The sequence below is a fragment of the Ochotona princeps genome, chromosome 17 (genome assembly GCF_030435755.1).
Source record: "Ochotona princeps isolate mOchPri1 chromosome 17, mOchPri1.hap1, whole genome shotgun sequence".
Taxonomy (NCBI): Eukaryota; Metazoa; Chordata; class Mammalia; order Lagomorpha; family Ochotonidae; genus Ochotona; species Ochotona princeps.
Window position 1 is genome coordinate 762,737 of NC_080848.1, and position 27,434 is coordinate 790,170.

At 66.2% G+C, this 27,434-nt stretch overlaps 2 protein-coding genes across 2 annotated transcripts in view; one reads left to right on the forward strand and one right to left on the reverse strand.

Annotated features, from left to right (window-relative positions):
• Positions 1-25,985, reverse strand: part of BAHCC1 (BAH domain and coiled-coil containing 1) — a 36,023-nt gene extending 10,038 nt beyond the window's left edge. Inside the window, exons 1-10 of the mRNA XM_058676718.1 lie at positions 25,582-25,985; positions 22,009-22,346; positions 10,297-10,476; positions 5,274-5,396; positions 1,843-3,567; positions 1,642-1,747; positions 1,375-1,565; positions 1,131-1,289; positions 872-1,038; positions 428-764 (exon numbers count right to left, since the gene is read on the reverse strand). Coding sequence (XP_058532701.1) covers positions 428-764; positions 872-1,038; positions 1,131-1,289; positions 1,375-1,565; positions 1,642-1,747; positions 1,843-3,567; positions 5,274-5,396; positions 10,297-10,476; positions 22,009-22,153 — 3,133 coding nt within the window. The 5' untranslated portion in view covers positions 22,154-22,346; positions 25,582-25,985. The remainder of the gene's footprint in view (positions 1-427; positions 765-871; positions 1,039-1,130; positions 1,290-1,374; positions 1,566-1,641; positions 1,748-1,842; positions 3,568-5,273; positions 5,397-10,296; positions 10,477-22,008; positions 22,347-25,581) is intronic.
• LOC131482340 (basic proline-rich protein-like) lies at positions 22,152-26,590 on the forward strand. The gene is made up of 5 exons (XM_058675693.1): positions 22,152-22,223; positions 22,414-22,620; positions 24,092-24,888; positions 25,690-26,266; positions 26,366-26,590. The coding sequence occupies exons 1-5, from the start codon at positions 22,152-22,154 to the stop codon at positions 26,588-26,590; spliced, it is 1,878 nt and encodes a 625-aa protein (XP_058531676.1).
• The last annotated feature ends 844 nt before the right edge of the window (positions 26,591-27,434 follow it).

A 27,434-nucleotide genomic window follows, 5' to 3' on the forward strand; every position in this document is an offset into this window, starting at 1 on the left:
TGATCCAGCTCAGGACAAGGAGGTCCCAGGGTCAATGGCTGAGCAGGGACCTCAGGCTGCGTTGTCACAGCCACCCTCCAACAAAACAGCCTGGTGACTCAGTCCTGCAGGTCTGGGGCTGGGTTTGTGTTCACCCCACCCGTGGGCGGGCAGCCTGGTGTGCAAGAACAGTGGACTATGGGGCCAACTGGTGGGCAGGGGCTGGATAAGACCCCCCATTATGGGCTGCCCCTCTGGGCCTGGCCACAATGAGTCCAGCTGGCAGCCAGCCTTTGCCATGGGTGGGATCAGGACCTTACCACCGCCTGTCCCACCCAGCAGGTGCCCCTGGGAATGCAGTTGGGACAGGAAGCCTGCCCCAGGGTCCTTGCCACAGGGATCAGTGGGGTGGAAAGTCCTTCCTCACCCAGCTCCACACCACGGTTACCTGGCTCCAAGGTGGTGAGGTCCATCCCAGGCTGCTGACTGCTGCCACTCCTATCCTTGGCACCAGGCACCTGGGAGCTGGGCCCAGGGCTACCGGCCGGGCAGAGAGATAAAGTGCACGGGGCAGCAGGTTGTGGGGGTGGGGTGGGGCAGCCAGCAGGGGGCTTCATGGTGGGCGAGTGGCAACAGGGCGACAGCTTGACCAGGCCTGCGGAGGTGGTGGACGAGGAGGCGTCCTTGGCCGCGGGGGTTAAGGCAACTGGCTTGTGGGTGGATGTGAGGGCCTTCTCTGGGGGCGGCCCCTCAGGCTCCGGGTGCTGCTGATCTTCTGGCTTGCGCTGTCAGGCGGGAGCACAGGGTTAGCCGGCTCCACCCACCCTGTGCCCTGTGCCCGTGGCAGGAGGCAGGCAGGGGTCTCGGCTGGGCGTGCCCACGGCCGCAGTACCTGGAGTTGCGAGGCCCGCGGCAGCTCCAGCGCCTGTGCCGCCCTCTGCTGCCGCAGCAGCTGTGACCTCGAGTAGACGGGCAGCTGGCCTGGCGGCTGCATGTGGGACGTGGGGCCACGGCCCCCATACATGGAGGGCCACAGCGAGGCCTGGTCCATGACATCGGCTGTGGGATTGCGGGAGCAGATGAGCCGTCAGCCCTCCTGGCTCCAAGTGGCTGTCTGCCCCTCCCTCTCCACCCCTCTTGCAGGCCCTCACCAAGTGTGTGAGGCGTGGTATGGGGCGTGGGCTCTGAGGGTAGAATGACCAGCTGTGTGGCGGTGTCCTGGGAGAGGGGGAACACAGAGGGCATCGAGCCGGGCACGGAGGCAGGAAAGCCAGGTGGCAGGTTCTGATGCAGGGCAGGGTGCCCCAGGCCTGAGGAGCACACAGGACGGCAGGTTGGCGGGGGGCAGGGCCCAGGGCACTTTGGGGCACCTGCTCCCAGGGGCCCGACACTGACCATAGGAGTGTCCTCCCATCCACAGGGAGGGACTGCGGGTACGGGGCAGCCAAGGTGGGTGCGCAGGGTGGGGGTGGGGGGCTGGGTCCCCACTCAGCTGGCCGCTTTGCATCAGCAGGTGTGGGGCCAGGTCCCCAGGGCAGCTGCTGGATGGGTGGATCCGGGCGAATTCCACAAGGTCTTTGCTGTCCCTGCAAGAATCAGGGGTCTCAGCCCTGCCTGCTTGAAGACCACACCACCAGGGCCCCTGCCCAGCCCAGCCCTTACTGCAGCAGCTCACGGCTGGCCAGCCCCAGGCGGTCGTCACACAGCCGTGCTCTTTCCTCCTCGGCTTCCAGGTCTAGTGTGTGTGTTGTACGGGGTCCACCACCGGCTGTATGGGGGCGAGAGGACCAGCAGTGACCCCACCTGGACAGCTGATGCCCCAAGGGAGGGCACCTGTGGGGTCGGCAAGGGCAGGGGCCATACCTTTGAAGCCAGGGGCAGCCCGGCCCTGCCGCCCGGTGTTGGTGCCGTAGGCTGACTCGGATCGGCTGGCGGTGTCCTTCTGCCGGGCCAGGGCCACGGCAATCCCCACTGGGGGCTGCCGCACCTCCCCATCGCCATGCGTGGTATCGTGCTCCCGGCTGCGGGCACAGTCGGGCCTGTCGGTTGGGCCAGAGCCCTTGGGGGCTGGGAACTTGGCCTCCTGCTGGACACAGCTGGCCTTGAGGGCTCCCAGGCCTACAAAGGGGGCCTTCTGGCCCACGGCTAGGGCCTGACTGCTATACTGGAGTAGGTTCTTCATGGCTGAGACCTCGTCTGTGGGGGCGGGCAACTCCTGGGGCAGGAGGGCAGCCTGTTGCAGGCCACTGCCAAAGGGGTCCAGGTAGGCTCCGCCCTTGCGCTCCTCGCTCACCGCCACAGCAGGGGCCTGAGCGGCCTGCACGCCCCATGGGGGCAGGTGGGGGCCGCCGTAGCCCAGCGAAGCCAGCTCCAGGGACCTGCGTTTCACCTCACACCCAGCAGCCGTCGGCTCCACCTCGGGGGCTCCCAAGTGCTGCTGATGCCGGATCCGGGCTACCTTCTGGACCCCAGCAGGGGTCTCCTTGGCCACCTTGTCTAAAGTGCAGCAGGCCTGGGCAGCCTTCCCGCCCAGTGGGTCCTGGTGACTGGACCTGGCACAGTCCTGCGAGGGGGCAGACCACTCGAAGTAGCCGCTCTTGTCCTGCCCACTCTTGGGGAGCCCAGGAAAGGCCGCCTCGGGGACCCCTGCGCCAAGGTACTCCAGACCCTTTAGCCGTGGGTTGAGGGTGGTCTCGAATCCCCCAGGCCGCCTTTCCCCCTTGCCCTCGGCCTTCAGGTGGGCGTAGGAGACCCCGTATGTTGTGGTGTGGTCAGGGGCCATCGTGCCCCCCGGGCGCCGGTCCTTGCCCTCCCCGGCCACGGCACAGGCCTCGGCAGCTTGGAAGGGGTGGCTCTTGTCAGTTAGATGTCCTACGGAAGGCACGAAGGTGGGCCCGCTGGCCTTCAGGTCCCGGGAGGCTTTGTCCTGCAGTGGGCAGAGCCCATCTGGGCCAGCGTGCAACTGGAGGCAGGGGAAAGATCCCGCAGCAGCTGTGCTGAGGGGAGGTGGTGGCCCAGTGGGCAGGCCGGAGGGCACCGTGTAGGACACAGCGTGGTGTAGCATCTGCCGGCGCTCCAGGCACTCGCTGAAGGCGGGCCCTGGCTCGGTGGGACCCACCACCGCTGCCTCCTTGGCACAGCGTCCTGAAGGCGCAGCACCTGTGCCTGGCCATCCCAGCATGGCCCCTGCTGCGCAGTTGGGCAGCGCAGCTTTGCTTCCCTCGCCATTGAGCACCTTGGCATTGAGCAGGCAGGAGGCGAGGTGCTTGGGGCGGCCCTCACAGGCCCCACGGGGCATCGTGTTGCCCTCTTTGCAGTGCCCGTCGGCTGGCACGGGCAACACCAGCTTGTGCCGCTCCTTGCCACCGTCCTCATCCTTGCTTTCCGCTGCCTGGCTGGCCTTGTCTTTGCCGATGAGGAAGCGGTCGAACTCCTTGGGGGCCTTCGGCAGAGAGCCGGTCTCGCCCCGGTCCCGGCTGCAGGAGCCAACGTGATGGGCGGTGGGTGCAGCCCGGGCCATGCCAGGAAAGCTGTGGTTGGCAGGCAGGAGCGTGGGCTGGGGGGGCAGGTTGCGCAGGTAGAAGTTATCTGTGTGCCAAAGAGCAGAGGTGAGCAGCAGTCTGGGGGGGGTGCCCTCGTCTCCCCTAACCCGAGGGTCATCACGCAGGGAGCCGTTGCGTCCACTCCAAAAACAAACCAGAAACATCAATAAGGCACGTGGTGCAGAGAAAGTGGGGGTGCATGATATCCTGCCTTCTGCCCTAGCCCGGTGTCCAGTGCCCATGAGGGTCCAGTGCCCATGAGGGTCCCAACAGGCGATGGAGTTTCAGGGTCATGGCAGACCTTAGGGGTGCTCCTGCACTTCCTGATATGGCCCCCACCCCCCAGAGAGAGTGTGGCGCACTGGGGAAGCCCCAGACAACAGCCTGACAACCTCGGGGACAGTGCCAAACAGGGAGGGGAGCGGTGCCTGGCACACGGCAGCCAGCCCTCCACCCTGCTCCCGGGCTGCCCCTGTCGGGGGGCAGGCTCTGGGTGTTGTGGCCAAACTCTTCGCTCCATCTGCTGCTCACTCTGTCCCAGTCCCCAGCCAGCCCGGGCGGGGACACCCTGGCCCCCAGGCGAGGGGCTCCCCGCCTCTCCCCGCCCCAGCTGGGTGGGCAGCCAGGGCTGGGGTGGGGTGGGCATAGAAGAAACATTTGGAACTTGTAAAACTGTCCTCAGTCATGTAAATTCCTCGTCAATTTCCTGCTAATTAGGAACAAGGGGAAGGGGTAGCCCAGGAGAAACCTAATTAGTTCAATTTCCAAAACCAAATAATGTTCTTGGACAAGGCTGCACCACAATATTGTGAGAGGCGAGAGGCTGGCCAGCACTGCCTTGAGGGAGCCCCAGGCCCGGCTTCGGAGTTGGGTTTCTGGGGCTGGGACCAGTCAGCCACCTGCCCCCATCCAGGGCGTCCTGGCCCCCAACCCCAGGGGCTGGGCCAGCAAAAGCCACAGTCCTCTAGGGACCCCAGGGCAGGGCGAGGACACAGCCTGGCTGCACACCCAGTAGGCAGAAGAGCAGAGGACAGACAGGAGCCCTGGCTGCAGCCCCTGAAAGTCCCTCCGCTGAGTGGCGCTCACAGGGTCACCATGACCACACAAGGGCTTGCACATAGTGGAGGACCCCACCATGACTCCTGGGGACCCAGCTTTCCGGGAGAACGGGGAAGGGGGTCAAGGCAGGGCTACCATGCCTCCCTTACCACACACACCGGATGCCTCCACAGGGTGGCAAACGTAACCACCTACACTAGACATGCCTGGGAACCCCACCTCTGCAGGAAGCCCATTCCTCCTGAGGTGCCCCCATCCCATGGCCCAGCCAAGGGGCCACCTGAGTCCCTCAGTCCCTTCTTGCCCCCAACCTGTACCCCATGACCACTGACTCGGGGGGACCCAGGAGTGCTCCCTAAAAAGCAGAGAAGGAAGAAGCTCAATCAGGGGAAGGGTTAAAGGCCCTTGGCCCTCCGCTCTCCCACAGTCCCTGGCTCCACCTGCCAGTCAGCACCCCTTACCTAGGGACATCAGCCCTCAGCCCTCCCCAGTGGCAGCCATGGGCACTGTGACTTCACACAGCCCAGGTCCAGCCAGGAGATGCAGTGTCTCTTGGGCCTTCCCCCACATCCAGGATGCCCCTGCACTTGACTGTTTGCAGCATGCCACCGCTGCCCCGGCTGCCTGGCAGGGTCTCCAGGGGCACGTACACCTGTGCAGACCCCGCCCCCATGGTGCCCACGTGGCACTTGCCTTTTTGGGTTCCATAGAAACGGTGCTGCCCATAGAGAACGTTGCTGTTTCCATGGTGATCCAAGTGGCTCACGGGTAGGAAGGAAGACGCCAGACTCCCCGAGAACCTGGGGTACCCTGGAGCTGGAGAAAGGCAGCCAGCTGCAGAGACCAGCACCCCCACGCCTGGGCCTCCCCAGCCCGCCGAGCACTTGGCACCGTAGGAGACCGACCCTGCAGACACATCACGTGAATTCTGACGGACAAGCGGCACTAGTGGCTGCTGGGCAAGGTGCATCCAGACAGGACCACAAAGCGGTCCTGAGTGTCTGGGAGGGTCCATGGAATGGACACTCTGCCCAGCTCCAGGCCTTCCTGCACCATCTGGCAGGTCCCTGGCTGTGCTGACTGGCCCTCCCCCAGGCCACCACATCATCACTGTCCCTCCCACAGGCCCCCAGCCAGCCCCACTGCTCCCCGCAATGGGATCCAGAATGAGGGGGCTGGCTGGATTCTGATGCTGTCTGTCCAACAGGGGTGGGGGCTCCCCTGAATTGGGGCCAGTGCAGTATACGGAACCCAGGCTGGGCTGGCAGGGCAGTGTGCATGGGGCCATGGGCCCAGCTGGAGTGCCTCAAGGGTCAGGGCCCTGCGCCAAGGACAGAGTCTCAAAGGGAGCCCTGAGGGACACTTGGGGCATCAACTCTAGGACTCAGAAGTTGCTGGCCTGCCCCGGAAGTTCCTGGACATGGCCCAGCTTCTCAGGCCACCCCCAGGGCGTGTCTTGTCACAACCCGTCACCTTCCTCGTGGACAAATGCTGCAGCAGACAGTTCTTCACCCAGGAACCCTGGTGCCGTGCTGAGGGGATGTCCTTTAACAAGGTGTGTGGCTAAGGGCTCCACAAAAAACAGCCCACTGGTGGCCAAGTCGGGACGGGGCACCAGTGAATGACAGGCCGGAGTGGGGGCCAAGCTGGACTGCCGGTCCAGAGTGTCCCAGAGACTTCAGGTGCTCCCCGAGAAGCTGGCCCTGGGCCACACGGAGAACAAGGATGAGAGCTCAGATCCCAGGCCTCAGGAAGAGGCCTCCCCGGGGGACGTGCCCCTGGGTAGACCCAGCTCCTGGAGGGCTGCCCCAAGGCGGGGGACACCCATGCAGCTGCTGGGGTCACAGACTCCTCTTTGCCAGCCCAGGGCCTTGAGGGACAGCTGGGCACCAGTTCCTACATGGCCCACCCCCCAGACAAGGAATGAAGGGAGGGATGGGTGGAAGGGTGGAGGCTCAAGCCTGGGCCTTGGGCTCCTGTAGGCAGTGGACCCCAGACCTGGACTGGCGAAAAGGTGGGACCACAGGCCCCTGGAAACTACCCAAGCTCTGGGGGTGTGGGGTGTGGTCAGCGTGGGGTGTGGTCAGCATGGCGTGCCCAGCGCCTCTGCTGGCCATGTGCAGGATGGGAGCAGAGTGCAGACTGGACATGACAAGAAGAGCCAGCAGGCCGCAGGGTGAGTGGGCAGCCTCACCCTGGGACAGGCACTCAAGAGACCCTGAGAGGGACCCCCAGGATGTCCTGTGTCTGAGCCCAGCGGGCAGGTGGCAGTGTCCACCACCCTTCCCCGCTCCCAGCACCCAGGCTTCAGCATCTCTATGGGCTCATGTTGGAGTTCCAGTTAACAGTCTGGGAGGACAGGAGAGGCTGACCCAACTGCTTGGAGTCCTGCACCCACGTGTAAGACTTGAGTGGGGCTCCTGGCCATGGCCACAGCAGCCATCCGGGGAACAAACCAGTACATGGAAGACTCTGTCTCTCCCTCCAGTTCTTACAAATAAATAGATCTTACAAAGTGCTGCTCCAAGGACTGGCCACCTGTGCTCTGGCCAGGGGGGTCCCCAAGGTTTTAGGTCACCCCACAGGCCTGCAGTGCGCTGGCTCAGGCATTCCTTGTCCATAGCTCATCCCAAGCCACCTCAGCCACAGGGCCAAGCAGACTCCCCCAGCTACCTCTGGAAGCAAAGCAGTAAACTGCCCAGGAAGCAGGCAGGCCCTGAACAGTCCCCCACAGCCCGGAAAGGGCTTGGTCGAGGCCAGGAGGGTGGGGCTCTGCTGCCTACTGCAAGGCTCCAGACATGGAAAGCAACTGAACACCCATAACTTGGCACTGCCAGGAGTGACCAAGCTGCGACCCTAATACTTCTACACAGCGTGGGGCTTGGTGCCAGGGGCCCACACCCCCACCAGCTCGGGTCAGGTACACAGGACAGGCAGCCGTGCCCCGCCTCTGGTCAGCTCCGCCCTCCCGGGAGTGAGGCCAGCAGCCCTCCGAGGGGACAGAGGCCACAGGGAACATGGAGGGGAGGGCAGCTTCACCAGGGCCAGCGGCACCTGACGTGATTCATTCTGAATCCAAGCAGTGTGGCCTGTGGGTGGGGAGGAGTGAGCTCCTAGCTGCAGGTGCCTGGCCACCAAGGCCCGGGCCATTGGCGTCCTGTCTGCAGCCCTGGGGTCCCCACTGGCCAGGGCTCAGGCCCTGCCACCGGCAGCTCATTCCCGTGACTCTCGGGGCACTGAGCCCTTGGTGGTTAGGATGGAACCCTACCCTGAGCCGCTGCCACCATGGTAAGTCTGAAGGGGAGGGCCTGTCTGCCACACAGACGTAGTCTGCTCCCGCTGGTCCCAAGGGGCAGACAGAAGGGACCAAGGGGACACTCAGGACTCTTGCCAGCAGCCCCTGTCCCGCTGGAAGATGGCCAGGCCCTGAGGCGGGTGTGGCTATAACAAGGGCAGGCGGTGTGACAGCCAGCACTGGCGTGTGCACCCACAGCCACTCACGGCTCCCCCGGGTGGCACAGGAGACCACGAGGAGGAGGAAGAGCCCCAGCTGTGGGCTCAGCAGCCCTGCCCTCCCCAGCCCCCCAGGAACAGAATCCCCTTTCAGTGTTCCTGTGGGTGGTCTCAGCCAGGCCCGGACCTTGGGGCAGGAGGTGGAGGGGCCCACACCCAGGCCTGACCCCACCCGAGCTGGCCGGACAGTGGGTCACCCCGCCCACTCCACATCGTGTGTGAGCTGGGCAGCCAGGCAGGCCCCGCCCCAGGACAGATGTTCCGGGCAGTCTGGCACCCCTCCCTGAACCCTCAGCTGCTGTAGGAGGCATCCTGGAGGCTACCCTGCACATGGCCAGGGGGTTCTTCGACTGGCGGGAGGCCCTGCCTGGGCTGGGGTCACCTGGCCTACCCCCGCCAACCAGGGCCCCTGCTCTTGCCTCAATTTTGGGAGGAAGGCAAGCTGGCCTCCTTGGACACCTGCCTTCCTGCGGGCTGTGCGTGGGTGGGGGTGGAGCGGCAGTGGTGGAAGGAGGCTGGGCCAAGAGGGGCCAGGCCTGGGAGGGGGACGCCCAGGCAGCCCACCATGCCTGCAGCTTCCTCTCAGGCCATGTCGCGTGCCCCCATCCACCCCACCCCTCATCCTGCACACACACACAGCCCAGAAGCGGGCGCTGGCACGCGGGAGCCAGCTGGCATCCAGTCAAACTAGCAGCCAGGCACAGTGCCAGGGCAGCCCGCCAGCCTGCCACTTGCGCCGCTCGCCTGCCCCCCCACTGGCCGCACCGCCCGGCTGCACCACGTGGCTGCAGACAGCAGAGGGCGGAGCTGGGGGAGCCCCGTGGAGGGCGGTAGGAGCTGTAAACCAAGACACAACTACCAAATGGGACTGAGGGACTGAGTGTGCCTGGTTGCCAAGGTTGTGACACCGTCAGGTGGGGCTCAGCCAGGCAGGGCCTCCCCTAGCTATTGCTACTGCCGCCTCCTCCAAGGCAAGCTCTAGGTCTGGACTCCACATGGACAGTCCAGGGCCTGTGGGCAACTCTGGGGGCTGAGTCAGGGAGAGCCATGGTCAGGCCTTGGCATCCCCCACCCCACCCCTCAGAAGTCCAGGGCTGCTCGGCCCTCACCCACGGCAGGCAGGCAGGCACCCAGGGCTGCGTGGCCCTCACCCACAGCAGGTGGGCGCCCCAGGGCTGGAGGGGAAGACAGAAGCAGTCAACCACAGACCCTCAGGGAACAGTGAGCGACCCTGCCAAGGCAGCCACTGGCACCCAGGAAACATGGGCTAGGGGCCACCACTCTGCCCATGAACCCCTAGGGGTGGGGGCGGGGCAGGGGCTCCAGGGCAGTTGGTGCTACCCACCCACAGCCCCCTCCTTGTTGGTAGGAAGCAGGGAACGCAGTGACACAGCCTTGCCCAGGCTCAGCACAAGCCTAAGGGCCTCAGGGTCCCTGTGCCCTGCAGCTGGGTGGCCACCCCCCACTGCCCCCATGGAACACCTAGGGGCTGGCTGGGGATGGAGGGAGCACACCAGGAGAGCTCTGAGGGGTGCAGGCGGGTCTAGGCTGGGGACCCCATTTGCACAAGGGGGCACTCCCCCCACCCCGGTTTGAGTGTCTGAACAGTTCCTGCTGCCCATTACCTGTTGGCCTTGAGGACAGAGCGAGCACCTGTGACTCCCAGCAGCGCTGGGACCCAGGCAGTCATCTCTCTAAGGCGCCTGCCAGCAGCACTCAGGGACTTAAGGCAGCACCAGGTGCTAGGAACAGGACGCCCTGCGTGCCCACTGCCAACTGGAATCACCTCTCCTTATGCCAGCTGGTAGGGGCCACCAGGTGCTGACCCCCACAGCAGGGAGCCAAGCCCCAGGGCTCGCCCTCCCTCCTCCTCCTCAGGCCACACAGCCTAGCAGCAGCTACCTCCCCAGAGTCTGGCAGGGTCCAGTGGCCCAGGGCTGCGCAAGCCCAACACCCACCACACACCCAGAGGCCCATCTGGAGCCCCTGCCTGCCGGGTCTGGGGGTGAGGGCGTGGCCCAGCTGTGCGGCACAGTTCCCGGCCTCCCCGGGCCTTTTCTGCCTGCCCATCTGGAGTGCACATCTGGCCCGGACCACTGCCTTGCCCAGCCTGCCCTATTTCCCACCAACTCCCACCCCACCCGCCGAAGGCAGACAGCCCACAGAGACTCCCAGACGGGACTGTGGCCAACCAGCAACTCACCTTCGTGGGGGTGGGAGAACCAGATCTGGGAGGGCGTGGGGTGGGGGCCACGGTAGGCTTGCTCCGGGGGGGACGAGGTGGGGCCGCTAGCGTGCGTGGAGGCCGTGGCGCCCAGGCTGCCGGTGAGGAAGCCGCCCATGAATGAGGATGCCGGAGAGCTTCCCATCAGACGGCTGCCAGCTGTGGACATGGAGGCAGAGTGAGCGGGAAGCCACGGCCCCCAGCCTGAACCCTTCACACCCCTGGCATGAGCCCCTTGCACCTCCCTGCTGCTGCTGCAGAACCAAGAGCAACAGCACAAAAGGCACCACCAACAACCACCATCGCATCACTAACCACACCGCTGACCAGGCCACTGCCAGCAGCCGGTGTGCCGTCTCTGCTAGCCATGACCACCAGTGCATTACTCAGCCACCACCAACCATGACCATCGACTCGCCAAACACTCAGGGCCGGTGGGCCTCCTCCTCGCAGACAGAGCACCTGACCCCCAGGCCGAGGGGGCGGCCATGCATTGCCCTCAGGTATACATCCCCACCCCATGGCCTGGGGATGCCACTGGGACTCAGCAGGGAAGGGCTGGACCCTCTCCGAGCTGGGACCCTCATGTGCAACTGAGCTGGGGCACAGACCAAGCAAGTGGGGGATGGCCACTCAAGCCAAGTGGACCTGCTGCCTGCGTGTCCGCAGGGCTGGCCAGTGACCAGAGTGACCCGAGCTGCAGCTGCTCATCCCTCCGTGGCCCAGCTGGGGCTCTCGTCATCCCTCCTTGGTGGCACAGGAGCCTGCCCACCGGCCCGCTGTGTGCCCGAAGCCAGCAGCTAAGGCCAGGCCACGAGAGCCTCCAGGGTTGCCATGGTGACCAGCTGTGCACCGTGGGTGGTCTGGGCTGCACACCAGGGCACCCCATTAGAAAGCCCAGGACGCTTGCAGGACAGAGGCTGAGGGCCCAGCCCAAGGTGAGTCAGGGCAGCTGTTCCCGCCAGGGAGTCCTGCATTTGGGATTCAGGGGAGAGGCCTCATTCAGCCCGCCCCGGGAGCTTCCCAGACAGGCGGTGACTCAGCAGGGAGGTGGCAAGGCCAGGGAAGCCGGGCAGGGAGGGGCTACCCCAGGGGACTCTGGCAGCAGCCACCGCGCTGTGCCAGCTCCCAGCCCGCCACCCCGGCCTGTGGGAATGTGGGCCCAAGCAGGGGGCTCTCTCCCAGCCACAGCCACAAAGGGGCCAGGGCGCTGGCCAGGGCCGTCAGTAGGAAGAGGAAGCAGTGGTCCGCTGGTCGGCCGGCAGGCTGGGTGTGGCACTGGCCCGGCACTCAGGGAAGGCACCCAGGAGCCAGGGACTTTCCAGACGGCAGGCGTCCAGCCAGGGGAGGAGAGCCTGGGCCTGGGATGGAGGGTCGGGAACCCCTGGGGGTCATGCCTGGGGGATGAGCTGGACACAGTGTGAGCCCCACCCAGGCCCGCCCTGTCCCCCGGGCTGCCGCCCACGCCCCTCCCAGGGAAGTCCCGCCCGCCGACTGCTCCTCCTGGGGACGCTGGGAAGCAGCTGAGTCCAGGAGACGGTCTGCAGAAGCGATTTTCCCAACCGACCAGCCGGCCTGAGAACTCTGCACCTTCAGGGCTCCCACAGGCAGGGCCAACAGGGGGACGGAGGCACAGGATGGGGGCAGCCTGAGGCCCAGAAGCACCCCCACGCCAGAGTCCTCGCCTTGGGGGGTATAAGACCCCAGCTGGCCCTCCATCCCACCTGGTGCTTCAGTCTTCCCTCCCTGCCTTGATCCACGCCTGCTCCTCCTGACCTGCGGGACCCTCTGAGGGTCGCTGGGGACCCCTGCCTTTGGGGGCTACCCTACGTTCTGCCTCTCCTGCTGGGAACCGATGAGCAAAGCCACAGGAAGCCCAGGCCCACCCCACGCAGGCAACATGGTGCTATCCTGGGCACAGGCCCACAGGCCCCTGCAGCGTCCTCACGCCACACACGGCCATGCCAAGACCCCACGAGGCTCACTAAGTTGCCTGGTCGGCACCTTGGGGGCTGCCAGCTTAGTTCAGGCCCTCAGAGTCCCAGATCCACAGGGCCCTGCCAAGGGGGTAGCAGTTCAGTGGGCAGCAGGGGAGGGGTCCACTGGCTCAGGAATCCCCCAGAACGAGCTCACCTGTACCTGCAAAGTCCCAGTCCCAGATGGAGCCAGTGCAGGGACAGCCTGCACCAGCCAAGTGCAGCCTGGGCCCTGGCCAGGGCAGAGCCACGCGGGCCAAGTCCAGCTGGGAACTGGGCCGAAGGCTCTATCCTCTTGGCAGTGGGCTTTGCCTGCTGGGTGCTGTGGTAACCAGAGCCTGGGAACCCCAGGCACGTCCCGGTGCATTCCCCCAGCAGGGCACCGTCAAGACCCCAGGCTGACAAAGAGGGGATGAAGCAAGAGGCTGGGTGGGAGCCCCTCCAGTGTGCACCATGCCCCCAGGGCTTGCCACCCAACGATAGGTACCTGATGCTGGGACTGGGGGCAGCTCACTGCTGCCATAGGACAGGCTGTTCTGTGCTGGGTACCAGCCCCCAGGGCCTGTAGGCTCTGGAGACGGGGCGCTCCAAGGCCACTCAGCTCTGCCCAGGACATCGTGGGGCCCTGGACCAGGCGCTGGTCTGGCTGAGAAAACCTGCGTGGAAGCCAGCATGCCAGGAGGACCATGGCAACCACCCCCCACCAGGGCGAGCGGCTCAGCGAGTGCAGCTCCCCTCCAGGGAGGCCAGGGCCCTGGCGCTCGCCCATAGGTGGCCCGCAGGTGTGGGGCAGCCCAGTGCCACCTGAGGAAGCTCTAGTCCAGGAACTGGGCACAAGGAACTGCGGGTCCTCCCTTGCTCCTGGCCACCTGTTCCCAGGAGACCCTCCCTGAGAGGCCCAGTCTCTGGCAGGGGCCGCACAGGTGCCCCGCTCCACGAGGGGACGCCAGCGCTGGCTCCCACAGCAACAGGCATTTGTTTTGAGTTAAGTGAGCCACGGAGACCTCCCCCTCTGGAAGCTGTGAAATGGGTTGTAAAAAAAAAAAAAAAAAAAGCCTTGTAGAGACGTCGGCCGAGGCTCCCGGGAAGCGAGTCCCTTCCCAGGCTGCTCCTGTTGCTTCCGGAAGCCCAGCTGACGGCTGCTGGCACCGGCTCCCTGGCTGCGCGGCTGGTGCGGCATTTGCCACCCGCGCCAGCTCCCAGCCTCCTTCCCCTCTTCCCTCAGCACCAGCTCTGGCTGCAGCCTCCCCAGAAGACGGACACGGGGCGGCCGGGGCAGGGACAGCTGGACGCCCGGCTCGGCAGGGCTGGGGGTGCCCAGAGGGAGCTGAGCAGCAGAGGCGGCGGCAGGAAGTGTCCCAGCCCACCAGGGCCCGACCCACATTCCTCTCATTCCCAGGAACCGGAGGGAGGACGCGGCCAGGCCCGCCACTGTGGCTTCCAGCAAGATGCTGACCTGGGGTTGGCCCTGCGAGGGGGCGGGGCTTGGGAGCTGCTGGGGAGACCCAGACCCCGGGTTCCCCTCCTCACTGGCCTGCCCCTGGCCTTCGTGCCCACTCGGCCCCAAGAGTCCAGGGTGCTGGGACTCCACCAAGCCCCCTCTGTCCCCACAGGCCTGTGGCCCCCATCGGCCCTGAGCAGCCTGTCCAGCTCTGCCCTCGAGGCCCTTGCTGGACATGGGCAGGCGGCTGTCACCATGGCCCTGGGGGTGTCTGAGGTGCCTAAGCCCAGCCCTGTCCAGAGCCAGGGCAGGCAGCTGGACAAGCAGAGGGGGTGGGAGGCAGAACAGGAACTGCAGCACGGCAGGAGGGGAGGCCAGGAATGTGGAGCCGCAGGGCCTGGCCCAGGGACAAGGGCAGTCTGGGAAGCCCTGCGCTGACCCTGGAGAACCTTCCAGAAGACCCTGACGTTCCACAGGAAGCACCATTCCAGCCATTAGAAAATTGTGGCTAAGTGTGACCAGCCAGTGTGGAAACGCTGGCGGCAGTGAGGACAGGACACGGGCAAGCCACCACTACCCCAGGACTGAGACAAGGAGAGGAGAGTCGGACAAGGGCCTGGTTCCCTCGGGTGGGGGCAGCAAGTGGGGCCGCTGTAGTCACACACTTGCAGGCACTGCAGGCCGTGGGGCTGTCACGTCAGCACCTCAGACACCAGGCTGCAGTGCCAGCTTGGTCCAGACACGGGAGGATGGGCCTACACTGTGAACACACACACGACTCTGGAAAGGGGTGGAGCGGGGCAGCACCCCAGGCAGAGCAGCTGGGTGGGGGCAGTGCTTCACTCTGCCAGCCTTCCCCACCCCACCCAGCACAAGAGGGGGGTTCCTAGGACCTGGGGAGGGTGGCGGCCATGGGGCCGAAGAAGCAGAGGCAGGTGTGGGTCGGTTGCCTATTGACCCACCAACGCACGTGTCCAGGCCTGCAGCCCAAGACGGCTCCCTCTGCAAATGGCCACAGCCAGTCCCCCAGGGAACAAAGGCCCCTTCCGGCCTGGACCGCTGCTGGCCATTGGGCCGCCCCCGCACTATGTCTGGGAACAGGGCTGGTGGGGGTGCGCTGTGACCTGAGGACCAGCAACCACACTGGACAGGGCTCACCCCAAGCCTCTGTGGCCAAGTCCCTTCTCCTGCCTAGCTCCCTGTCCCAGAATTCCACTCTATCCAGTGGCCCTATACTGCATGACTGACTGACAAGGTGTCAGATCTCGCAAGGGTGTGCATGGGAGACGGGGAGGAGGGTAGACATGGGACAGCCAGAAGCAAGGGGCCATCATGCCTCACTCCCCGTCCCCGGTCAGCACTGCCCACTGCCAGCCTGCTTGGCTCAGGGACAGTCTGTCAGCACAGGTGTTTCCCACCTAGGGGTCGGGGGGACAGGGCCCAACAAGAGCGCACCTGTGCAATGAGGGCAGTGGGCCTGCCTGGCTGCAGTGTGGAGCCACCTGTTCCCGCTGGTCTCCAAAGATGGCTCTGCAGGAGACCTGAGCTCCCCTGAGCAGGAGGGGCTTCTGGGGCCCAGCAGCAGCGCCAGGGACGGACGACCCCACAGGAAGACTGGCAGCTCCATCAGGCCCTGTCCTGTGAGCCACTCCCTGGCAGCCAGGCTAGCAGGTGATCCGACCGGGGAAGGAGGGCATGGGGAGGGCCCAGTGTCACGTGTCCAGGGCAGAGGACCAGTGGCTGCCATGAGCCTTGAACCCGAGCCAGGCCTCACAGCAGGCTGTGGTGGCTGGGTCCCAGGGTGTTCCCGCACCTGGGCAGGGGCAGCTGTGCCTGTGCTGGGGCTTGAGACAGCTCCAAGAAGCCCTATGCGCCCACTGCACACTGAGTGAGGACGGGCCTCCTCCAAGGAGCAGAACCCAGCAGGAGCCAAGGCCCGAGAGCCCACTGGCTGACACACACACCGTGGCTCCCCGTCTGCTCCATGACCGCAGTGGGCTAGGGCAAAGCCCTGAGGTTGTCCCAACCAGAGCACAGGGCAGGGAGGGGACCCCGGGGAGCCAGGTGGCCCAGAGAGGAGGGAGCCTGCAGGGAGGCGGCCGCCAGGGATACCCCAACCACCAGGGGGTCAGGGCCCAGAGCTCTGGAGCCCCGCCGAGCCACCTGGACCATTCCAGGCCTGGAGAGCCCACTGCTGCCCTGCTCCTGCAGCTTTGCCACCACCCCGGCCGGAGCCCTGCACTGGCTTCACACTTCTTGGGGGCTTTTAAGGATTCGTCTATGGATATGTTGCAATTTAATTTAGATTTAATTCTAACATTAATTTAAAGTAAATTAAAAGGTTATTTTTAGGATACCCAAAGGGTTGTAAAAAGCTCAAAAAGTGCCCGGTTTCCAGGCAGACTGTCCACAGGTGCCCATGCAGCGACTGGCTGGACACGCCTGTGCAGACCCAGTGTGTCCTGGGGGGCCACAGTCGTGCCCCACCTCCTCCTGTGGCTCAGGACGAGGCAGCCGTGCACACCAAACCCATGGTGGACCCCATGGCCTATGGCTGTGTGTGGCTCTCACCAGAGGGGCACGGCCTGGGGGTCAGCTCAGCTCTGACACCTCAAGACCCTGCGGGAGACCCAAGTCCTCCCTGCCCCACACCCCCGCTCCTAGTCATGGTTGGCTCTGCCCCTTCCCACCTCAGCTCTGCCTACCTCTTACCAGCAGGGTGGCGGTGACCTGCAGGACAGCATCAGGGCCTCCCACACCCACAGGTATGCACGGGGCCACCCCATCCTGGCCCCGCCTGGGGTACGAGCATACAAGACACCCCCAAGACAGCCTGCTGCCAGGCTGTCCCAGACGGGGGTGGGCACTGAGAGGGCAGCCTGAAGGTCCAAGGAAGCCCCGTGAACACACAAAGGTGCAGGGTCAGGCCAGGGGACATGCTCTGGGGGAGGGGCCACGGACTCCTGAGTGGGGGACCCTGAAAGGGCATGACCCCGGGTGCCGCCAGAGCTGGGGCCCAGCTCAGTACCTCGGGACTCCAACGATGGCAGGGTCACCTGGCCAGGTCTGCAGCAGGTACTGGGAGAGGGTGCTAAGTGGACTGTGGTGTTGGAGTCCACATGGTTGGGTCAGCAGGGCCTGTAACTGGTCCCAGCACAGGTCAGTGGATTCACTGAGGGAAAGGGGCTGAGCCCACTCCCTCGGGCTGGCAGCTGGCGGCTGAAGGACAGAGCAGGTGGCAAGAAGCGGAGGTGGGCAGGTGCTTCCTGGACAGAGGAGCTGTCTTGGGAGGCCAGCTGTGGGCCCCAGGGTCCATGCAAGCAGGGTTGAAAGGAGGACCCCCGTAATACTGACTGGCCCAGGACAGGGGCACAGCTCAGGTGTCCACAGCACCAGGAGATCCCACAGGACAGTCCCCCACCCCCGGGGTCTCCGGCACCACTGCTCCCAGACTAGGGGTGCCGTGTCCAGCCTGGCCAGTGACCCGACCCCTGAGCCACGGCAGAAGTCGAAGGGAAGTCCTTGAAGCGCCAGAGAGCAAAGCGGCACCTCACCCCTGCGCCCTGCTGCTGACCGTTCTGACGGGGGCCCCCCAAGGCAGCATCACACATTCACCTCCACTGCTTCCCCACTTCCAGAAGCTTCTCCCTGCACAGGGGTGGGGAGGGGCCACTTACAGCCCCCAGGGCACATGGGGAGCAGTGACACCCCCAGCCAGTTGTCCCCCAGACTCTGCACTGGTTGCAGGGTGAACATGGGGGAAGGACGGGGCGGGAGACCAGCCCCCTCCCCACGCAGGCCGCATTAGCTGCCCCTCTACTGCTCACAAGACCAGCCCCAGTCACCCCCACCCAGGGTCAGGCTCTGGCCGGCCTGGCACCCACCTCAGGGCCAGGCCTGGGTGTGGGCCCCCCTCCGCTGCCGCCACCACCTCTGAGCCCACACCTACCAGCCCGTGTTCCTCAGGCAGCAGGGCCAGCAGGGCCGTGGGAGGCGGGAATATTATATATGACCACAAACAGGGGCAGCCCACTGACAAATAGGCCTGCATGATCTAGACGGTATATTATCCCATAAAAACGTCAGCGGACAGCACAGCCCGGTCGAGGCCCTTCACCAGACTGAGGGGTGCCGGAGTCCTGCCTGGGACTGCCAGTCACACCACAGCTGTGCCAACACCCCGGGGCCAGGGGCACCTACCCCAGGGCCAGTGGACAGGGAGGAGCGGGAAGCCCCCAGGGCCTCTGTGGCCACTGGCTGTGCATTCACAAAGCAGTCAATCCCACCAACCGATCGGGGCCTGCTGGGGATAGTGAGTCTGGCTAGGGTTAGTTGGGGGACACACACGATGCTGTGGGGCTCCCTTCATCAGGGTCTGTACTCAGATACTCAGGGTAAGAACAGCCAGGCCCTTCACCCAGGACCTGGCTTGGGGGGGGGGGCAGTGATGGACAGAGAGACAGATGGGACCCAGCTCAGACCCCGGAGCAGGCCCGGGGCATTCTGAGAACTGGAGTCGTCCACCAGGCAAGAGGGCCTGTTGGGGCTTAGGGGCTTCTGGCTCACGAACAGCCCTGGGGAGACAAAGTGCAAGAGGTGGTTTTCCTGTACCCCCATGCCAGGTCAAGGATGGAATCCCAGGGCCGTGGCGGCCCCTACCTACTGGCCACCCCCGAGGCCAGGCCCTGGCCTGGGGCGACTCCCAAGTGGGCCTTGGTCAGGAAGGAGGCTGGGCCTGGGTGGGCAGACCCGGAAGGCCCCGGAGCATGGGGTCCTCACTGCTGCCCCCTGTGGGCCCCACCCCAAGGCGTGCAGAGGCCGAGCGGTGTGTGCACACGCGGGCAGTTACTTATGCTTGCAGCCTGCGCCGCTGACATATGCAAGTTGACAGTGAACATCCTATCAAGTTGCTGGAGTGTATCTTGATTGTTAAAACACACTGGGCAAGGTGCACCATCATTCATCAAATTAAAACAGGCCGGCCTCACACGCTCCCCTCCTGCCTGCCCCGACCAGCCCCCCGACAGCCGCCTCCACCTGCCTCGTGGGGCAGAGACCCTCGCTGCCAGGGGCTCTCGCCTCGGCGCCCCTCCTCTCCGCCCCAGGCCAGGGCAAGCCCACTAATCGCCAAGAAGTGACAAATGCCAGAAGCCCCACCAATTAAATTTAAACTCATGCAAAGCCCAGTGGCTAGTAAATTATTATTTTTATTAGCTTGAACCAAGTTCCCGTAAGAGAGAAAGTCAACTCGCTCCCATGAATGGCTCTCGGATAATTTATTTAACTCGGTGCGCCTTGCCAAAGCCTGGAATATTTTTAGCTCGTTCTGTTGTTGGATTTGGCTTTTTTATGTGTGTTTCTGAGGGGTATTTTTAGCTTCACCCATGTTATTCTAACAGCCTCCTCTCCGTCCTGTCCTGCCTGTGCGGGCTGTTGAACGCCGGCTCCTGGCGAGGGGGGCCGCGGCGGCGCCTGGGGTGTGCGCGGGCACACAGGGCCGCTCCCCGGCGCGGCACCGCCTAACGTGCTGGGGCTGCCACGTGACCTGGGTACTCCTTCCTATAGAAACCAGCGCCCCGCAGCAGAGGGCCCGTCAGCCATGGTGGCAGCACCAAGCCCACACCGGGCGCAGCCTTTGATGTGCGGCTCCCCCACTCACTCTGGCGCAGGGTGGGCACGGCCCTGGCACTGGGAAAGTTGCTCTTTCACACCTACTTAGTGTGGGTAACTGCTGCAGAGGGCAGGCTGCCTCACGGAGTTAATGAGCTATTTACAAAAACGCATCTCTCCCCACCACCAGCAGCAAACAGAAATCCCACTGGGGAGCTTTGAGGGGGCATTTCCACACCAGGAAGTCCTTCCCCCTCCGAGGGGTCCTGTGGTCTGCTCTGCTGTCCACCAAGGGAGAGACCTGCAGCCCAAACAGCAGGCCTTGGGGGACACTCCAGGACGGGGAAGGGCAGCAAGCCATCCAGAGCAGGGCGGCAGAGCACTTGGCTGGAGCTCGCCCCTGGGGACACCCCAGGAGGACCGGAAGAGAGGGAGGGGCCGGGCCACCTCCAGATCAAACCCCGGGTTTCCTCCCTTCCCCGAGGTTCACAGCTTTGCCTCCCGACCATCTGCAGGAGAGAGGGATCTCACGCTGGGCTCAGAAGACGGTGCCAAACACTTCCCAGCACCTTTTGGCCACAAGGTTACTGAACGACGCTGTGCCATCACCATCAAGCCCCACAGCCGGGGGAGCAAGCTGGTGGCAGGCAGGCACATGCTGGCTGCGGACCTGAAGGGCGGCAGGGGCGGCCACCAGGAGCCCCTCGGCCCCGGGAGCTGGATCCCGGCGCCGCGCTGCACTGGCTGGCACAGGGGAAGCACCACTGTCCAGGCCGTCCCTGGGCATGGGAACGAAGTTGGCACATGGGCCATTTGGAGATCCACACACAAGATGCATAAAGCAAACAAAAGCCCTTCGCTTCATCCAGCCCTTTCTCCTTCACTAAATCCTGCGCGGGTGTGGACGGCTATCCGGGTCCCAGCACAGGACCTGGGGTCCTTCCCAGCCCGCCAGGCCGGATTTCCAAATCGGATTCCACTCCCGGCTTCTCACGGCCCAGCGGCACAATAGGGCTCCCGCGTCCCGGGGCCCAGTGGGGCCTCCAGGGATGGGGGCACGTGGCCCTGAAGCCCCCTCCAGTGCTCCCCGAGTCCCCCCTGCATGGGGGCCAGCCAGCTGCGGGGTCAGGAAGCAGCCAGGCGGGACACAGGCCTGGAGCCTTCACACAACCCTCATGGCCAAAACCACGTGGTCACACTCACAGCAAGGAAGACAAAGGCCCAGGGGGCGACCCCCTGCCCCAGTGCAGCCTGGAAACGCAGGCTCGGGGGACCTGGGCGGGCAGCAGTGACCCCACCTGCTGGGGGGGCTGCTCAGGAGGCCTGGGGGGAGCACCCCTTCTCAACGCAGCCAGTGACCCACCCACCGGACGGAGCGGGCAGTGTGCAAGCTCCTTCCCCGCCCCCAACCTGCAGCCTCAGCCGCTCCACCCCCACAGGGCCGGGGCAGAGCGCTGGGGAAGTGTCCCCGTGGCCACCGCCTGCCCGCCCGCCCGCAGAGCGGCGGCTGGGGGAGGGGAGTCGCCCCCGGCGAGGCAGGAAAGACACACTTAATAACCACAGGGCCGGCGGGAGAGATATTTTTAAGTCACCGCCAGCTCAGGCCAGTACTTTCTCGCCAGTTATAAATCTGAAGAGGAGAAAGCGAACTGACGCCCAAGGACGGGGACTGGGCCTGGCGGCCGGCAGCCTGCTCCCACACTCCGGGGCCAAGCCGTGTCCAGGGCGGCTCCCTGCGAGGGTTTCCCTCCTACCCGGCGGTGCCCTCCGCGTTAATCCACGCACTAATTGAAATCCCGTTAAAGCAGATATAATTTTATTAGGATTCACAGTTCATCAAGCTAGCAGTAAGAACTGCTACTGCCAAGCTGGAGAAGAGGAAAAAAGATGGGAGGGGGGGGACAAACAAGGTTTCCCATGCTTGGAGCGAATTGTGAGCAAGCGAGAGCGGCCGCTCAGCGCAGCCCCTCGCGCGTCCTGGCCGTCCCCGCACCCCAAAGCCACGCCGCACCCCGCAGCTCTGCAGAGCGCGCAGCCCCTGCGCCAGGCGGGCGCAAACTCGCCTGCACCGAAACGCGGCCGGCGCAGGGCCGGCGGCGCGGGATGCCAGAGGCGCCTGCGAAAGCAGCCGCATCCCCAGCAAACCCATTCTCGCCCTGACACTTCGGGGCTTTATATAGAAACAGATTTGTTCGTCTCACACCCGCAGTCCCCACGACCGCCCGCCGCGCGCCTCCCTAATCCGCCAGGCCTGGCCCCCTCCCCCCGGCACAACGGGCGTTCTGTTCCCGCAGAAAGCGCCTCCTTGTCCCGGCACCCCGACGTCTTAAGGAGGTGAATGCAAAAAGGGGGGGAAAAAGTCGGTTTCCGCGGAATTCAATTCTTCTGCAGGAAGCGGCGGGGGAGGGCGGCACGGAGGCCCGGGGCTTTATTTTTAGCCGGCTCCCGGCTGCCCCTGAGACCTCGGAGGACCCCGGGAGAGGCCGCTCCGACCCGCGACGATCCGGCAGGAGCAGGGCGCGAGGGACGCAGGGGGGCGCGCCTGGCAGGACGCGGGGCCGCTCGGCGCCGGGGCGGGAAGTGAAACCGAAGCCGCCGCGCTCCAAGCAGCCGCGGGCCGCGCGCCGACACCCGGACCTTCCCAGTTCGCGGCCGGGCACTGACCTGTGTGCGAAGCCATGGGCAGCGGCGACGGGAAATACTTCCCCGGCTGGAAGTGCGCCGGGGGCTGCGCGGCCGCTCCGCGGTGTCCCAGGCTGCCGCGGTCCGACAGGAGATGCTGCGGCGGCGCGAAGTCGCGGCCATCCATGCCGGGCCCCGGCCCCGACCCGCCGCCGCCTCCCCGGAGCAGCGCGGCCGGGGCCCGGGGGCGGCTCGGGGTGCGGGCGGCGCGCGGGGGGCGTCCGGGGGTCGGCGGCGGGCCGCTCAGCACGCGGGCGGGCTGGGGTCCTCGGCGGGCGGCCGCGCACCGAGCGGGAGGCCGCCGGGAGGGTCCATGGTCTCTGCGGAGGCAAGCACAGGAGACTCGGTGACTGGGGGGCTCGGCGCGCCCCGGGGTCCCCGCCCCAGCCCCCACCCGCGGGCCAGGGCTGCGCGGCGGGGCTCGAGCGCCCGGCGCTGGGGGGCCCGCGTGCGCACGCACCGTCCGAGCCACGCGGGCCCCGAGGGGCCGAGCAAGCCGCGGCCGCGCCGCTCGCCGCTGCCCCTTCGCGTCTCTCCGCTGAGGGCGCCCTGGCGAAGAGGCTGCAGGCTCCGCCGGGCGAGAAAAACCCCAATGTGCGAAGCCATCACGCACACTCGCGCGCACACACTCACACCCTCTCCCCTCCCCCGCTGCCCAGAGGTGTCTCGGAGGAAAAGGCCTGGGGGCCACGCTCGCCTCCCCCGCCCCTGCCAAGGTCCAGGCTTTTACTGCCTTAACCCAAGAACCATGCTAATTAAGCGAGTAATTTTATTGATTGCAACTTAAAGAGGTTTTTTTTTTAATAACCTTCCTTCCTTTCCTCCCTTCTCCCATCCCCCCATGCGTCTTTCGACCCATTCCTTTGAACCCGCCGCCCCCCACCATAGAGGCCCGCTGCCCCCCACCCCGTGCCAGGACAAGGTGGCCCCGCGCCCCGCGCCCGCGGCATCACCTGAGCCCGCCACGCCGCAGTGCCCGGCTCGCTGTCCCCACGCCGAGCTTCCTGGAGAGGCTCAACACTCACCCCGCCCCCCAAGCAAATTCGCCCAAGATCTCCCTCTGCGAATTGGGGGCTTGCTGGGAGGGGGGCACTCAGGAACTACCTTCTCTCCACCTCTCCGAGAGGCCACGGACACTGGGGGGATCTCTCCCGTGGCCAGTCGCCCCGTGGCTTGGACCTTCGCGACCCCCGGCTCGGCCCTGCAGCCGTGGAGCCGAGCCTGGACCCCCAGCACCCCTGGCAGCCGCAGACCGCCCGGGGCCCCAACAGGGCCGCCTGCAAGGGACCCTCGCGCCCCACCGGCGTCCCCGGAAGGCGGAGCTGGGCCCGGCTCGCTGCGGGCGCCGAGCACCGAGCACCACGGCCAGGATGGCCAGTTGCACCCACCCCAACCCCCGCCCTGCGGGAAGCCCCGCCGGGCCTGGGGCGCGGGGTCTCCCCACTTCCTGGGGATCCCCCTCCAACGCCAGGCGGGCTCCGTCCCCGGGAGCTTCACCCAGGACCTCGCCGCGCTTCCCAGCGCCCCGACACGGCGACGGACACTACGTTAAATCGCTCCATGTTACGCTCCAGGTCCTACAACATCTTATTTGAAGGCTTTTTTGTGTCTGATTTAATCTATAACCGAAAACATAAAGTATTAAGTGAATACATATTTGCTCAGCCGATAAGCTTTTTTAATATTTATCCGGAGAGCTTTTTGCATTGTAAATAAACGGGCCAACACAGAGTCCCCTTTGTCTCGCGGCTGCATACAAAGGGGTTTGGGGCTCCCTTTGCTCTGGGGATCCGACTCTCCCCGGATCCAACAAACAGCCCGGCTTGCAGCCGCTCGGGCCTGCGCCGCGCTCCAGGCCGCCAGGGCCCGGCAGGGGCTGCCCAGGTCGGCGCAGACAAAGGCGGGGAGGAAGGGGAGGGCGGCAGGGAGGCCGGGGCTTCAAAGGGCGCCGAGGGCCGCGAGCGGCCGGGGCTCCGGCGGCCTCCGAGGGGAGGCCGGGCCGCGCAGCTTTTGTTCCCAGCGCCTGGATTTCTTCCTGGCTTTGTGTTTGTTTTTCCGCCCGAAGGAGACGTCTAAGTCGTCCAGAAAGCGCAAGGCGCTGGAGATTCTTGGGACGCGGGCTCTGCGGCTCCGCGGTCATCTCCCGCCCCCTGCGGGCCGCCCCAGCCGGCCGGCGGCCCCCGGGCACCCGCCGGGCCTTTCCCGCGCAGCGGGCACGGCTGCGGCCCTGCCAGCCGGCCGGGATTCTCCGGCACCTTCCTTTGTCCTCGCCCTCGCCCGAGCAGAGGCTGCGCCCCGCGGCCGCCCCCCGGTGCTTGGAACACCAGAGCCGGCCGCGCAGAAGACGAGAACGCGCGGCCACGGCGCCCCAGCTGCCCCGGAGTCCCGCAGGCCCCGGAGCTGCGGCGTCGCCACCCGCCGCGCGCCGGCCGCACACCAAGCCCCCCACCCCGGCGCGCCCCGCGCCGCAGCCCCGGGCAAGGCCGGCCGGCGCCAGGACGCGGAGCGAGCGCCGCGGCGGGCAGAGGCCCGCGCCGGCCCCAGAGCCGCCCAGGGGCGCGTGCCAGAAGGGCCGGACCCCCAGCTCAGGCCTCTCTCCGGGGCGCGACCCCCGCCTCCTCCGCGGCCTGAGGCGCGCTGGCCGCGCGGAGCTGCCCCGGGCCGGCTTTGTTCCCAGCGTTCGAGTCCCGCGACGCGTTCTCTCTCGCCTCCGTTACCCAAGCGCAGGCCCCTCCGCGGCTGGGGGGCGGCGACCGAGCTGCCGGCCGAGCCCGAGGCAGGCGCGCACCGGGCTCGCGCACCGGGCGCCGCGGAACCCGCTCCCTACGAAACCGGGCAGCGGAACGGAGCCGCGGCCGCCCGGTGCGCGAGCCGAGCCCCGCCACGCGGGCAGGGGCCGGAGCCGCAGCGCAGGCTGGGGAGCAGGGGCCCCCCGAAAACGGGCCGCTACGCTGGCCCCGCTCGGCACCCTCTGCTACCCCTCCCACCCCCACACACACTCCTCGGGCAAAAAAAAAAAAAGAAAATGTTCCCAAAAGGTCGAACGCGAGTTAGGCTGTGCGAAGCTAAAGCCCAACCCTCCCCTCGCAGCCTCGCTCGGGCGGACGACCCGGGCCGTTCCCTGCGCGCAGCGAGGGGGTCGCCCTCCGTCCCCCGGGACCTGGGCGCGCCCGGACCCCGCCGGCAGCAGCGCGGCTCGCGGGGACGCAGCCCGGCCGGCCTTGGCCTCTCTCCATTCTTTATTTTTAATGCCGGTGTCGCTCGAGACAACAAGCGCTCCAACAGGACGCATGACGGGGTGGGGGTGGGGGGCAGCGGCAACCGATCGATACACATTCTCAAGAAAAAAAACCGCTCATTTATAGTCCATCTTTTTTTAAAAGCCCTTGATATAATAACGGAAAAAAAATGTTAAAAGGGAACATAGCTATCTCTTCACATCACAATCCTGAATTTCACTTGCTTAAAAAAATGTAAATCCCCAAAACCAAAATTTAAAAAGAAAATGAGATCATAAAAATAATTTAAAAAATGAAAGCAATTTGAGTTACTTACTGGAGGCTGTTTCCTGGACAACTGAATGCAATACAAAGGGCCCAGAAAATGTGACTTTGTTTTGTATTCCTATCGGTACTTGCGGCGTGCTGACTGTCGCACCGTAAGCGCGCCGCGGCGGCGGAGGCGACTCGAGCCCGCCCCGTCCGGGGCCGCGCGCAAACCTGCAGCCCAGCGCGGCCGGCCGCGGGCCCCGCATACTAATCAGCTCGTGCCACTCGGCCCCGCGCAGCCCGCGCGCTCATTGGCCGCGCCGCCCTGGGCGCCCGGGCGCTCGTGCCGCTCGCTCGGCGTAAACAGGCCTCGCCATAGGCGGGCGCGCGGCCAGCCAGCTGCCAATCAGGCCGCCGCGGGGCGACTCCCGGGCCCGGTGGCGCCGAATTCAAGCCGCGCCACTGCGCAGCTGCTCTGCGCACCTCGGTGCGGGGCCGGCGCGGGGCGGGGGCGCGCGCGCGCCCGGGCCCTGCCCGAGTCCGGCGCGCTGACCGTCCCGCCGCGGGCGCACGCTCCCCCGGACGCGGCACACGCCTGGTTTTTGTTTTATGGGGATGCCTCTGGCAGGTGGCGGGAGCGGGCAGAGCTCCCCTCCCAGCGCCCCCGGGGCGGCCCCGGCTGCTCCCCGGGCGCAGGCTTCTGGGCCGCTGCTGCCCCACGGCCCCGCGGACCACCCCGGGCAGAGCGGCTCGCGCGTGCCCGGCCGTGGGCTCGCAGGCCGTCCAGCCCGCCCGGACGAACCGCAGGGTTCAGGGAAGGGATGCCCTCTCCGTCGGCACCTGCGTACTAGGCGGGAACCGCCGTGGCGGTAAAAACGCGCGTGGCCTTCCCCCACGCCGCGCTCCTGCACGCTCGCGCCACCGGCCGCGCCTCCCGGTCCGCCGGACGGGCAGCGCGCTCCGCGGACGGGCTGCGGACTGTGGCTCACAAGCGGGTGTCCGCTCCTCCGCGGCGCCGGGCCGTGCAGGTCCAGCCCGGGAGGCGAAGGGGGCCGGACTTCTATTCCCCGTCCTGATGAGGAAATCCAACCAGGCAGAAGCCCAGCGACGCCCGGCCCACGCGTGGCCTCGCTCCGGCGGGGACACGATGGAGTTAAGCCGGCGGCCCCACCTCCCGCTCCCGGCCGCGCGCATTGGCGGGCGCGGCGCCAGGGCGCTGTCAGTCACCGGGTGTAAACAAGGCGCTGATTGGCCGCTGTCCAGTCCGCACTGGGCCTCCCGAAAAAAGCAATTACTGGCTCCGCGGTTTCAAGGCGGCCCGGGGCCGCTCGATGAAAGGAGATAAGCTGGGACGGTTTCGAGGGTCCCCGCGGGCCGACCCCGGGCAGCCCGGGAGCCGAGGTGCGGCGGAGAGCCCCGCGGATCAAAGGACTCGGGAGAGGACGGGGGAGGCGGGCGGAGGCTCCGGGACCCGGGCCGGGGGGCCTCCGGGACGCGCCGGGCTCGCAGGTAAGCGCCGGGGATCCGCGGCCCGCCCGGCCCTGCAAGGGGCGCAGGCCCCGGGTGCGCGTGCTGCGCCGCGATCCTGACTCGGCGGGACCCTGCGCGCGGGCGCGCCCATCCCAGCGAGCGCCCGGAGATCCGATTAGCACGCGGCTATTCCCTACGCCCCGGGCGACTGGATTAGGCGCGGGGGCGGGAGGCCCGCGGAGCGCACGGCCCACGCCCTGGGCTCCGGGAGCGGCGGCGGCCCCGCCGCGCGTCGGAGGAACCGGGTTTATGCCCGCTTCCCACGCATCCGCGCCCGACCCCGCTCGGGAGAAGCCGCGCGTTCTGTCCCGGGCCCTTCGCTTCCCCTTCCCCAAAAGCAGCTTGAAGGCAGACAAGGGCGTGTACGTTCCAAGGGGGCGTGTGCGCCAG